General features: G+C 47.3%; 1 protein-coding gene across 2 annotated transcripts in view; it reads right to left on the bottom strand.

Annotated features, from left to right (window-relative positions):
• Window positions 1-14,601, bottom strand: part of LCP2 (lymphocyte cytosolic protein 2) — a 226,248-nt gene that overhangs the window by 29,068 nt on the left and 182,579 nt on the right. For both annotated transcript variants that reach the window (XM_075601673.1, XM_075601672.1), the window contains exons 14-15: window positions 12,254-12,284; window positions 9,831-9,843 (exon numbers count right to left, since the gene is read on the bottom strand). In XM_075601673.1, the coding sequence (XP_075457788.1) occupies window positions 9,831-9,843; window positions 12,254-12,284 (44 nt within the window). The remainder of the gene's footprint in view (window positions 1-9,830; window positions 9,844-12,253; window positions 12,285-14,601) is intronic.

Genomic DNA, 14,601 nt, shown 5'->3' with positions numbered 1-14,601 from the left:
TCCCCCACCACTCTCTCTCTCTCTCCCCCCCACACTCTCTCTCTCTCTCTCTCTCTCTCTCTCCCCCCACACTCTCTCTCTCTCCCCCACACACTCTCTCTCCCCCACACTCTTTCTCTCCCCCACACTCTCTCTCTCTCTCCCCCACACTCTCTCTCTCTCCCTCCCCCACACTCTCTCTCTCCCCCACTCTCTCTCTCTCTCTCTCTCCCCCACACTCTCTCTCCCCCCCACACTCTCTCCCCCACATCCTCTCTCCCCCCAACACTCTCTCCCCCCACACTCTCTCTCTCCCCATCCACTCTCTCTCTCTCCCCCACACTCTCTCTTTCTCCCCCCCACACTGTCTCTCCCCCACACTCTCTCTCTCCCCCACACTCTCTCTCTCTCTCTCTCCCCCACTCTCTCTCTCTCTCTCTCTCCTCCCCCCCACACTCTCTCTCTCCCCCCCCACACTCTCTCTCTCTCCCCACACTCTCTCTCTCCCCACACTCTCTCTCTCCCACACTCTCTCTCTCTCTCTCCCCACTCCCTCTCTCCCCACTCTCTCTCTCTCTCACCCACTCTCTCTCTCTCTCTCTCTCTCCCCCCCCCACACACTCTCTCTCTCTCTACCCCCCCCCACACACTCTCTCTCTCTCTCTCTCCCCCCCCACACTCTCTCTCTCTCTCTCCCCCACACTCTCTCTTTCTCTCCCCCACACTCTCTCTTTCTCTCCCCCACACTCTGGATCTCTTATTTACCCTACTTTTCCTACTTGCCCTATACTTCACACCGAAATAACCTATACTGCTTTCTTACAGATCTGACTCAAGCTTCACACAGAAGACATCGGAACCCCCCTAACCCAGAAGACAGGTAGGGAACACATCCCCTCCAATGTATAACATTGCAGGAATGAGGGTACCTGGACATTGAGGGACTGCGGATCAGGTAAGATCCCAGGCGGGATTGCTGCTTTAGATATTGTGAAGCGGGGACGTCCAGACACTGGTTAAGGGGTTCAGGAAACTAGTCATTCACACCAGGCTTTTATTTCTAGATCCGACATTTACGCACACACACACACACAACAAGGACTAATTGTAGTATAATGTAATACAATAAATACATTTTTGTCAAAAACGAATGTTCTGACTAGGAATTTATTAAATGTATTTTAATTATATATTTTATTTTAAAGCGGGGTTCGGGTTGGGGGGGCGGGGTTGGGGGCGGGTCTAGGGGCGGGGTTGGGGGCGGGTCTAGGTGGTGAGTAGATTTTTTGGTTGGGCGAGTAGATTTTTGGATGATTTGTTGAACACTGTATATATATATATATATATATATATATATATATATATATATATATATATATATATATATATATATATATATATATATATATGACAAACAAAAAAGAAAAAAAAAAAGAAATATATAAACACAGCGAACAGCAGGCACTCAACTGGAAAATAATGTAGGTGCTAATCCCATAAGGCAAGGTCCGCCAGATAAAGGTCCCTCTGGCGAACTGTGACAGGGTGAATAACGTCACCAGCCATATACCTGGCAAACCTATGTTTAGGCTTGCAGTGCAGTAGTGACGAGGTTAAGTTTCAGTTGAGAAGGGCTGCTTAATTAGTCTGACCCCAGCTGCATAATCAAGGTGTTTTAAAAACCCCAGGCTGTATACAGGCTAGCTGGTCAGGAGACAGGACTGAAAGGCTGAAGAGATTACTGCTATAAGGTCTATTTTCAAAGTACATGTACAGTATGATGAACTGTCTGCGTCCTGCATGCTGAAGAGAAACTGCCTTGTTTGCTATGCTGAAGAGAAAGAAAAAGGGGGGAACCGGCGCCTCTAAAATATAAAATCTGACCAAATATAAAGTCCAACAAAGATGAGGAGGAGTCCTGGGAGGAATCTTCAATGGAGTCTCAAACGGAACAAACAAACATATAAGACAAAAATAGAAAAGACAAAAGAAAAAAGATCATAGTGTAACTTACAAAACAAACCAAAAACACTGAAAGATTGATAAAAGGATTTTTACAAATTGAATGCAATGTAAACTAAATGAAACAACATACACATGTATGTGGGCTGAAGACACTAATCAATCTTTTCAGTGCTTTTTGTTTGCTTTGTAAGTTACACTATGATCTTTTTTCCTTCACATATTTGCACTGGTTTGTGTTAACCTTCTACCTAGGCAGCCCTCACTTTAAATGTAAAGCTTATTGTATATATTATTGTCACTTATTTTGTGTCACTTTACACTGTCACCGCATTAGCGCTTAATACACTGATCATTCTCTTTATGCTGAAGAGAAGCTATTTTGTTTTTGTATGCTGTAGAATAGCTATTTTGTTTTTGTCTGCTGAAGAGAAGCTATTTTGTTTTTGTGTGCTGTATGTTTTTACGGCATTTGTTGCATGTACTCTGCAACATATGGTGTCAGAAATGCCGGGATTTTTAGAGGCCCCTGCCTCACAAAAATGAGAAAAATGGAAGAATTTTTAAAAGAGTTTCTGTGCGAGCAGACCAGACAGCAGGGACTGTTAATGCAGGAACAGGCCCAACTACAGGCAAAGAGAGATGAAAGACTATTGCAGCAGCAAACTCAGCTCCTAACCCAGCAGCAGGCAGCACAGGAGGAGCGGATGGCCAGGCTGCTGACCCAATTCCAGGGGTCTGCCAGTCCAGAACTTGCGAACAAACCCCCGGTCCTCCTGAGGAAAATGGCTCCGAACGAGGAACCAGAGGCTTTTCTACTGACGTTTGAAAGTGTTGCCAAAGCTCAGGGCTGGTCTGCGGATCGCTGGGCAACTGCTTTGGCCCCGCTACTCATAGGAGACGCCCAGGCCTCATATCCGGGCCTCCCAGCAGATCAGGCAATGGACTACCAACAAGTAAAAGCCGCCATACTGGATCGCTTAGGTCTGACCCCAGAGACCTAACGACAGCAGTTCCGGAACCTGGAGTACATCGCTAATTATTGGACTTGTGTACTCGTTGGATACAACCCGAGGAGCGCACTAAGGAGGCAATTCTTGAGCAAGTTGTTTTGGAACAATTCCTACAGATAATACCCCCTTCCGCACGCTCGTGGGTAAAACGCCATGCTGCTGAAACCCTAGCTTTGGCGGTCCGACTCGTTGAGAACTTCCTTGGGGCAGAGGATCAGGCGAGTGTCCTGGACCCGACGGATCTAACTGCACCAGCACTTGCGGACACCCAAAGAGGGAGATTGGAACAACGGGAAAACTACAGCCCCTCCATGCGCAACCGCCAAGTGCCAAGAAAGGAGCAGTCCTTCCAACAAGGAAGAAGTCAAAATGCCGGGCACCGCCGAGACCCTCATTCCCTTCCTGATGTCGGCTTGTCGCCAAATGAGAGGAACTTCCGAGGACGTCGCCCACAGGACCCACCAGATGCCTAGTCTCCAGTATCCGGTCCAGCGGAGCGCTATCCACGGCACCCTCCTGTGAGGGAACCCTCTCCATGTTTCACCTGCGGAGAACAAGGCCACCGGCCTGTGGACTGTCCACAGATGGATTGTTCCTTCAGCAGGACCGTCGCCTCGGCCTTCACTGGAGAAAATTACAAGCCCTGGCTACTTCCAGCCCAGGTTGGGGGTAAAACCATCCAGGCACTTGTAGATTAGGGCTCTGGGAAAACTCTGTTCTTCCAGGAACTGTTACCGCCTAACGTGTGTTCTTTTGACTCCCCATGAAGTATAGAATGTATACACAGCGATGTAAAACGGTATCCGACGGCCAAAATCCGGCTACATGTAAAAGGTCAGGAGGCCTACCTCGAAGTAGGAGTCGCTCCTTGGCTCCCTGCCCCCCGCTGTGCTCGGCCGGGACTGGCCTTTCCTTTCGGACCTAATGGCTCCAGTCTCTCCCGAGGAGCTCAGGAGAACCCTGGTAAACTGTTCCCCTTCTCGGCAGACCTTTTTCCCAGTAGACACCGGGTTCAAAAGACTCGGAAGCAAAGACGCTCTGACAAACAGGACTGGTTACAGAAATCTGGGTCTCAAGGTTACCAGTCTAGTAGCCAGAAGTCACAAGTGATGGCTGGGGATGGCCAGAGGGAGGGGGATATGGGCCCTGGAGATTTACCGGACCTATACCTCCCTGATTTTCGCCAGAGACAAAGGGAAGACCCAGTCCTTGCTAGACAGTATGATAAAGTGGTTAAAATTGATGAGCAGATATTGAATGCCCAGGGGGTGATACAGTAGTATTCCCCCATTTTGAATTATCAAATGATATCCTGTATAGGGTGAATAGGCAGACACAAACAGGGGAGGTCACCAGACAGATATTGGTTCCCAAGTCGTTTGTTAAATCTGTGTTCACTCTAGCCCCAGGGTGGGCAACCCTGTCGCCATTCGCCACTTGTGGCGAATTGGCAGTGAAACTGTGGCGAATGGAGCCTCCTCCCTCCCCCTCTGCCCTTTCCTGCTACCCAGTAAACCTCCGGGTGGTGAGGGCAGTCCGCTGACATCACTCATGACATGCTGTCTGCCGCCTATGTGGACAGTCTGGCGATCCGCCACACAAGCACTCAACTGTTTTTAGGGGAACCCGGAGCCCGGCGCTTCTCTGTGCTCTGATGGCCAGTTACCAGTGCAGCACTCAGCTGTTGGGAGGGGAAATCCCCTACCCGGTGCTTCTCCCTGCTCGCACTCAGCTGTTAGGAGGGGAAATCCCCTACCCGGTCTTCTCCCTGCTCGCACTCAGCTGTTGGCAGGGGAAATCCCCTACCCGTTGCTTCTCCCTGCTCACACTCAGCTGTTGGCAGGGGAAATCCCCTACCGGCGCGTCTCCTTTCCTGGACGGCCAGCTACTAGTGCAGGGAGAGCTGAGAGATACTCCCCCCCCCCCTACCTGTCTGACCTCTAGGTACCTAAGCAGAGTCTGAGGCAAGTATACTACCAGGACTGTGCTGCTGCAGAGTTACTAACCTCCATTCTATCAGGGAATACCTACCCTCCCTATCCTGGCTGTCCACTGTTTATCCCATACTCTGCAACTGCATCAGCCTGACAATACTCATAACTGGATCTAAAAGGGTTTTTACATTCAGCCCTTGCTGAACATGTCCTCTCCTGCTGCCCAGATCCCCACTCATGCTTCCTTCATGCTCCCAGACCACCCCCTCTCAGGCTGCCCAGATCCTCACAGACTGCCCTGACCCTCCACTTTCACGCTGCCCTGACCCTCCCCTCTCGCGCTGCCCTGACCCTCCCCTCTTGTGCTGAGCTGACCCTCCCCTCTTGCGCTGCCCTGACCCTCCCCTCTCATGCTGCCCTGACCCTCCCCTCTCGCGCTGCCCTGACCCTCCCGTCTCGCGCTGCCCTGACCCTCCCCTCTCGCGCTGCCCTCATCATCCCCTCTCACGCTGCCCTCATCATCCCCTCTCACGCAGCCCTCATCATCCCCTCTCACACTGCCCTCATCATCCTCTCTCACGCTGCCCTCATCATACCCTCCCATGCTGCCCAGACCACCCCCCTCCCCCACAGCTGCACCAAGCCTGCCCACACCGGCATCCACCCTGCCCCCACTGCTGCTGCGGAGTTACCCCCTCCCGCCGCCACAGTTCCCCTGCCCTACGCCCTGCGCGTTATGCACCCTCCTATGTGCCCTACACATAGGACGGGGGGGAGGGGCTTGATGATGAGGGGGACTGCTAAAAGGGACTGGGGGAGATCTAGGGTGCTGGGGGGAGATGATGATGATGGGGGTTAAATGAGATGGTGATGAGGGGGTGAGGTGATGATGATGAGGAGGGTAGTGGTGGTGGCGTGAGAGGAGGATGAAGAGGGGGGTGAGAGGAGGAGGGGGTGAGAGGATGAGGGGGTTGCGGTGGGAGAATTTATAAACTTGTTCAAACAGTGTGTGGTTTAAAATTTTCGCATGCGCAACATAATACCTCAATTTTTACATGGTGTGGCTATTTTCACTTCTAATTCGCCACACCTGTGGCTACATTGAAAAATAGGTTTCCCACCCCGGCTCTAGCCCATACTGTCCCTTGGGGTGGTCACCTTGGCAGGGATATACATTGGACCGTATTTCGTCCCGATTCTAATGGCAGGGATGCATAGTGATATTGCTAAGTTATGTGCGGCCTGTCCGGAGTGCCAGCTAACTAGTCGAAGGGACAAAAAACAGCCCCTTTGGTTCCTCTACCCTTGGTGTCAGTTCACTTTGAGAGGATTGGGGTAGACTTGGTAGGACCTCTAGAACCTTCTGCGAAAGGACACAGGTTTATTCTTGTAATAGTTGACTATGCAACAAGATATCCTGAGGCGTTCCCCCTGAGAACAGCAACGGCAAAGCAAGTAGCCAACAAGTTGTTGGAGCTGTTCTCACGGGTTGGACTTCCCCAGGTTATGTTGACAGACCAAGGTACAAATTTTATGGCTAGACTGATGCAGGATGTCTTAAAATGACTAGAGGTCAAGTCTGTTCGGACATCGGTCTACCATTCACAGACTGACGGATTGGTGGAAAGATTTAACCGAACTCTAAAAGGGATGCTGATGAAATTTGTAGATTCAGAGAAGAGAGCCTGGGATGAAATTCTCCCTTTTCTGCTGTTTGCAGTGCGGGAAGTTCCCCAGGCCTCCACGAGATTCTCTCCATTTGAACTGCTGTATGGCCGCCAACCCCGGGGTATCCTAGACCTCCTAAGGGAGTCCTGGGAGGAACAGCGGTCCCCTTCTAAGAATACCCTGCAATATGTAAAGGACCTTAGGAAGCGCCTAGGTGTGGTCGGCCATTTTGCTAGGGAGAATCTTAGATCAGCCCAGGACGGTCAGGAGAGACATTACAATCAAAATGCTCGTATGAGAGTGTTTCACCCAGGAGATCAGGTGATGTTGTTGTTACCTACAGTAGTTGTGAGAGCAAACTCCTAGCCAAATGGCAGGGCCCATTCGAAGTACTCCACCGCATGGGTGATGTGGATTACGAGATCGCTCAACCAGGGTCCAGGAAGGGTAAACAAATTTACGATGTGAAACCCTGGAAGATGCAGCGGTCTCTATTCATCCCCCCGGTGGAGGAGGAAACAGACCTGGGTCCGCAGCCCCCACGGGAGAACATCGTGGGTGACAATAAAATCCCAATGGGTAGACAATTGTCCTCTGAACAAAAAGGGGACTTGTTAGAAATAATTACACAATTCCATGATGTTTTTTCTGATTTGCCAGGGCAAACTAATTTAGTTTCACATGTGATCAAGACAGCACCTGGGGTAAAAGTATGTTCCCGTCCTTATACAGTAGGTTGCCTGAAAGTCGTAAGGCCCTGGTAGAGAAGGAGGTACAAGAAATGTTACACTTAGGAGTGATTGAGGAATCATGCAGTGAGTGGTGTAGTCCACTAGTTATGGTCCCTAAACCCGATGGGAAGGAAAGATTTTGTGTGGACCTCCGAAAGGTCAATGCGGTATCCAAGTTTGACGCATATCCGATGCCAAGGGTGGACGAGGTAATTGACGCCCTTGGTAACGCGGAATATATATCAACGCTGGACTTAACAAAAGGATACTGGCAAATACCTTTAGAGGAAAAATCCAAGTGCAAAACAGCATTTGCCACTCCCATGGGTTTATACCAGTTTGTGACAATGCCATTTGGACTGCATGGAGCCCCAGCCGCATTTCAGAGACTCATGGATAAAGTGCTGAGACCCCATAGGGCTTATGCCGCAGCCTACCTAGATGACATTGTCATTTATAGTAAACACTGGCGGGCCCATCTAAATAGGCTGAAAGCGGTCCTCAAATCTCTAAGAGAGGCAGGGCTCACAGCCAACCTGAAGAAATGTGCCTTAGGTAAGACGGAAACCAAATACTTAGGGTATGCAGTGGGAGGTGGAAAAGTAAGGCAACTAGCCGACAAGGTAGCTGCCCTGACAGAAGTTCCGACACCCCAAATAAAAACGCAGGTACGCTCTCTGCTGGGTTTAGCAGGGTACTATCGGCGGTTCATCCCCAACTACTCGGAAGTTGCAGCCCCTTAACGGACCTCACAAAAAAGTGTGCCCCTACACAAGTGGTATGGTCAAGGGAGTGTCAGAGAGCCTTTGAGGGCATAAAAAGGTGTCTATCAGAGGGCCCTGTCCTTAGAAGCCCAGATTTCAACAGGCCTTTTGTAGTGCAAACCGATACATCAGAGATAGGGCTAGGGACAGTGTTGTCACAACAGTTTGAGGGAGTGGAACATCCGATCCTTTTTCTGAGTAGGACATTGTTCCCGAGGGAAAAAAACTACTCAGTGATTGAGAAGGAGTGCCTCGCAGTAAAGTGGGCAATCGAGGCTTTGAGGCATTACCTGGCAGGAGTCCATTTTACTCTGGTGACGGACCATGCTCCATTGAAGTGGTTAAATAGTACGAAGGACTCCAATGCTAGATTGACCAGGTGGTATATGGCCCTCCAGCCCTTCTCATTTGAGATTCAGCACAGGCCTGGAAAAGAAAATGCAAATGCTGACTTCTTTACTAGAGAAGGGGTGGATGGTCGGGCTTTAGCTGTGCGTGGCCCCAGCCACACAATAACAGGGGAGGAATGTGACAGGGTGAATGAACGTCACCAGCCATATACCTGGCAAACCTATGTTTAGGCTTGCAGTGCAGCAGTTACGAGGTTAAGTTTCAGTTAAGAAGGGCTGCTTAATTAGTCTGACCCCAGCTGCATAATCAAAGTGTTTTAAAACCCCCAGGCTGTACACACATGCAGGCTAGCTGGTCAGGAGACAGGACTGAAAGGCTGAAGAGATTACTGCTATAAGGTCTGTTTTCAAAGTACATGTATGATGAACTGTCTGTGTCCTGCATGCTGAAGAGAAGCTGCCTTGTTTGCTATGCTAAAGAGAAGCTATTTTGTTTTTGTATGCTGAAGAGAAGCTATTTTGTTTTTGTATGCTGAAGAGAAGCTGTTTTGTTTTTGTGTGCTGTATGTTTTTACGGCTCAATAAATAAGCCTTATCAAGAGAACCCGCGTGTGTGGTTACATGTACCCTGCAACACGGGCCGAAATGTTTGTTCTGTCTTTGTTTCACAATGTACTCTTTTTTTGACCTTACAACTGAGTGCTGCGCATGTGATTTCGTCTCAACAACGGTATCGTATTTCGTATATATATATATAATATATATATAATATATATATATATATAATAATAATATATATATATTATTGTTATATGCTATGTTATAATGTTCCTGTTTTAAATTACTGTCCAGTAAATACTGTTACATATACCCTTGTGTGCAATTACTGATTGTATTGTCTTGGGAGGGGCTATCCCACTGTGTGAGGATCCTTCCCAGGTGGAGGCGCTGTTAGTATATTCATTACACACACCCCAGGCTCCCAGTGGCAGAGGATCAGGCCTCCTGTTTGCCACTCAGGTAATAGCATCACACGTGGTCACCCTAGACATGGGGGGGGGGAGGGGAGGAAAGGGGGCTATATTGGAGGTTAATGCGTTAAGTAATACAGTGCATTAAGTACCGTACCTCAGTATCAGCCTGAAATGGCAGCAAAGCAAGCTACGGTAGTATTAGCCTCTCCATGCACTAGACTGGAGTCACAACATTTTAAAAGAATATATACTGTAGATCCAACATAAATATTACACCATTAATAATGTTTGATGTTATAAGAAAAATACTTGGTTATTTTAGTGTATCACATAAATTGATATATTGTTGACATGTATCTTTCACCTGTGTTTATGAACACATATGCTACAAATAATTTGTACAATGAAATTGCTTTACAATATCAAGACAAACATAGAGAGAAGTTTACACATACCATCTTCTTCCTCCTAGGAATAAGGAACAGAAAATTAAAGTTACAGGAATGCTTCATATGTCCAATAAATATTACAATTTAGCTCAGAATTTAGATACAGAAATAGTGAACATTTTTGCTTATAAAACTGCTGCACTTAATTATGGTCTTTAGTGTTGAGGGTGCCAGCAACAAGGTGTTTGAATTGAAATATATTGCTAGATCAGGGGCGCGCAAACTTTTTTTGCTGCGCCCCCACCTGCTGGCTTTCAACCCTTTGTGCCCCCCCTCCTTACCTCACGTGGTGTCATTTGGGGTCGTGTGATGTCACGTCCTGGAGCTGGCTGAATTACGGTAAGTGGAGTGTTCCAGGGGCCTCGCGATCCCCCGGCATTTAGTTAAATGTCTTGGGGAAGAGCGTGGGGCTTCTGCAACCGGCCACGCCCCCCAGAAAAATCTCCTGCCCCCCAGTTTGCGCACCACTGTGCTAGATCCCTCATTGCTGAAGATGTAACATATGTGTAGAAGTTTATACGTATACCAGTAATGTACTAGAATTTATTTAGCTTGACATTGGGAACCAACAGAGAGCAGTGAGGAGACAGTTAAGGAAATAAGGCTGGTAGCAGTAGTGAGTTGATTTTAGCACTGGCACAAAACCAGGGGTAGAAATGATATGATTTAAAGTATGGGGATTAAGGGAGCGTTTGTAATCAAAGACGACTCACAGTTTGTGAGTTACAGTAGGTAGATGCACAGAATGGCATTGGCAGTAATTGAAATGTTTAGTACTGTGGTATACAAATAAGTAGTGCGTTTTGGACGTAAGGTAGAGGTAGGTAATCCGCCAGGATAGAGGCATCGGTACAAATGTGTAAAGAAATTAGACGAAGGCTAGATGCCTCATCTATGCAATAAGGTAAAGTGGAGAAAAATGGAGAATTCAGAATAAATTACAGAGGAGGTGTAAAGAGACAATACTTCATATCATTCTGGGAAACTGGAAGCAGGAAGGGATTTATTCTATATTTGCCGAAGTGGGTAATCGGGCTGTTTGCAAAAAATTTCCATTGAAGTCCGCTTTGGCGTATATAAATTAACCCCCTAAATAAGAAGCAATATCTACTGTAGAGAAGATGACGACAATTATAGGACAGGGACACAGAAGTCTGAAGAGTGCAGGCTATGGAGGAGAAAGATTGCTATTGACAACAATTAGGGTAGCATAAAGATATGTATTTAGCAACTTTTTGAGGGGAGACTAGGTAAAGTAGTCGGTGAAATATGGACTGAAAAAAGAACAACGATGAAGCTGTAGAAAAGGAATGCCATTAAACTGTGGCATGCATCCAAAAACTCAAGTTACAATATGAAGGGATTTATGATTTTCCCCCTGTATGTGAGAACTTTCTGTAATATTACACTCGTAAGGGTCTATGACCCAGATCCATGAAAGGGTGCTAAGCTTTCAGAATGGGTCATTTGGTCGCAGGCGTCTCGCCACAACCAAGTCTCCGCCAGTGTTCGGCTGCAGAGGGAACCGCAGCCGTTGGATGCCCAGCCGCTGGCCGCTTGGCCAAGCTAAGTTAATTTAAGGGTTAATTTAGCAGTTGGGGTAAGGGGTATTAGGGTAATGTGATAAGCTTTTTAGGGTAGGGAACTAAGGTAATGGGTTATGGGTTCAGGGTAGAGTGTAGCGCTAGTATTAGGGTTTTGTAGGGTAAGGTTAAGGACTTACCTTGGCTGCAGCTGGCGGCGAGGCAAGTAGCGGCTAAACGTGGGCGGAGATTTGGTTGACGGAAAATGGCCACAACCAAATGTCCTAGACAACTAAGCTTTAGAACCCCTTAACTCCCATTCACTTGAGATGGGAGTTAAGGTGTGCTAAAACTTAGCAGCCTTTTGTAGATCTGGGCATATGTATCCATGTAGAGAAACATGTGTTTAGACGCACTGCTCTGTTGTTTTGGAGCTGAGCTGCAGCATATGCAAGAACAGTTTTCTACATTTGATGACGTATGTTAGACTTCCTGTATGCCACTTCAGATGTGGGTGATTTTTTTATGTGCACCGAAAAGGCAAAACAAGGGGTGCACAGAAATGCAGACTGTGATAGATCTCATTGTAATCTGTGCACCATGTAACTTCTTCCTAACTCCCCCATAGGGCAAGCTAGGCCAGATGGGGGAAAATTGGAGCAAAATACTTTGATACATTTTGCAGGTGCAGGGTGAAAATGCTCCAGTTTTCTCCAAAATTGCCTTGCTACATAAACCCCTTATAGGGAAACAGGGCGGTTTGGCCCACATACCACAACAAGCAGTCTGCTAACACTATCACATGTATTTAGAAGTATGGTGTTCAGATCAACTGCAGTAACATATTCAGAACGTATTATGTACTGGAATATTTCTAAAATTGTTCATTTTATATTGTCTACTCACATTATTTCTTCTATCGGCAGTCAAAGTAGGCCTAAAATAAATTAGAAGCAGAAAAATGTATTAATTCTTGATTGGTAATAAAAAATCAACCATAATGTTCTCAAACCAATTTCATACATAACCCCACTCAGGCCATGGTTTAAGGTTAACCAACCAATAATTAATTTCCATATAAACTATCTTCTTGTGTTTTGCTAATTGATTGATCATTCCTAAAATCTGCTCTCTCTAGGGCTCCTTGAGGGGATGGGAATAGTTGAGAAACACTTATTTTTTAATATTATGGACTACAATATAGCGAGCTATGTATCAAGCTGACAATATTTACACCTTAATACAATGGGATTTGTTCTATTTTGGCCAAAGTGGCCATTTGGGCTGATTTCGACTAACCCTTAACAGTGTAACAGACTACACTTATTAAACATTCTTTGACTTCTTGTTGGCCTTATTGAATTATACTTGAGGTTAGCAGGACTTTCTATCCACAGTAGATATGAAGAGACTGAGTGATGTGTAATGCCAACATGTGTGTGTATGAGGGTATTTAGAGCTCCAATACTGTATGTGTTTGCTAGATCAAAATACATGTGTAACAGGCATCAGGATACCCAGACATGCCTCAAAAAAATCACAGATTTAATGTAATAGTAATGTTTCCACACAATACTGCAGTACAGTATGCCTAGGGTGAGCAGATGTCCCGGTTTAGCCGGGACAGTCCCGGATTACTGCACATGTCCCGGTGTCCCGACAATTATTTAAAAATGTTTAAAATGTCCCGGTTTCCGATGCAGAGGAAAAGGGGGTGGGGCCACTAGCATGAGGGGCCGGGGCCTGTAGCGTGAGGGGGCGGGGCCAGGATCGTCAGGAACAGAGATAGAAAAATGGAGAGAGAAACATGCAGTTACAGCCACAGGGGGCGCGTGCATGGCTGCTCCTCATAGAGCTGGTGCATGTGGGACTGTGTGTGTCTCTGTGTGTGTGTGTTTCTGTGTGTGTGTCTATGAGTGTGTGTGTGTGTGTGTGTGTGTGTGTGTGTGTGTGTGTGTGTGTGTGTATGTATGTGTGTCTGTGTGTGTGTGTCTCTCTCTGTGCGTGTGTGTCTCTGTGCGTGTGTCTGTCTCTGTGTGTGTGTCTGTGTGTGTATGTCTCTGTGTGTGTGTGTGTGTGTCTCGCTCTCTCTGTGTGTGTGTCTCTCTCTCTCCCTCTCTTTCTCTGTGTGTGTGTCTGTCCCAGTGTGTGTCTCTCTCTGTGTCTCTGTGTGTGTGTGTCTCTTTCTCTGTGTGTGTGTGTGTCTGTGTGTGTCTGTGTGTGTGTCTCTCTCTGCGTGTGTCTCTCTCTCTGTGTCTCTCTCTCTGTGTGTCTGTGTGTGTCTCTCTGTGGGTCTCTCTCTCTGTGGGTCTCTCTCTCTGTGTCTCTCTCTCTGTGTGTCTGTGTCTCAGTGGCTGTGTGAGTGTCTGTACAGGTCAGTGGCTGGTGTGGCTGTGCAGGTCTGTGTGTGCAGGTCAGTGGCTGTGTGTGTCTGTGCAGGTCAGTGGCTGTGTGAGTGTCTGGGCAGGTCAGTGGTTGTGTGAGTGTCTGTGAAGGTCAGTGGCCGTGTGAGTGTCTTTGCAGGACAGTGGCTGTGTGTGTCTGTGTAGGTCAGTGGCCGTGTGAGTGTCTGCAGGTCTTTGTGTGCAGGTCAGTGGCTGTGTGAGTGTCTGTGCAGATCAGTGGCTCTGTGAGTCTCTGCACAGGTCACTGGCTGTGTGTCTGTGCAGGTCAGAGAGAATGGAGGGTTGAGGTAGAGAATAGAGGAGGGGAGTGAGAAAGAATGGAGGAGTGGAGGGAGAGGGAGAGAATGGGGGATGGGAAGGGAGAGGGAGAATGGGGGAGGGAAGGGAGAGAAAATGGGGGGGGAGAGAAGGGAGAGAGTATGGGGGGAGGGAAGGGAGAGAGAGACTAGGTGGAGGGCGAGAGAGAATGGGGTGGAGGGTGAGAGAAAATGGGGGAGGGGAGGGATAAAGAGAATGGGGGGAAAATAGAGAGAGAATGGGGAAGAAGGCAGAGAGAGAATGGGAATAGGTAGAATAAATAATACAGCATCAATGGTGACACTATTAAATAAATATCATTATAATATTAATTTTTTAGTAATGTTACTTGTTGTATTAATAATTTTTTTATGTGCCCCGGTTTTTTATTTTCAAAATCTGGTCACCCTAAGTATGCCCAGGAATACCTAACAAAAGAGAACAATGAAGCCTACTGCAGCACATCTGTTTATTGATGGCAATGTACAAGATTTCCAACCAGAATATGAAAGGTCATGCACTGTGCTTACTGACATGGGGACTGTAATTCCT

This window comes from Ascaphus truei, chromosome 5, assembly GCF_040206685.1.
Source record: "Ascaphus truei isolate aAscTru1 chromosome 5, aAscTru1.hap1, whole genome shotgun sequence".
NCBI lineage: Eukaryota > Metazoa > Chordata > Amphibia > Anura > Ascaphidae > Ascaphus > Ascaphus truei.
Note: the sequence above shows the minus strand (reverse complement) of the source record. Positions and strands in the feature narration are given on the sequence as shown.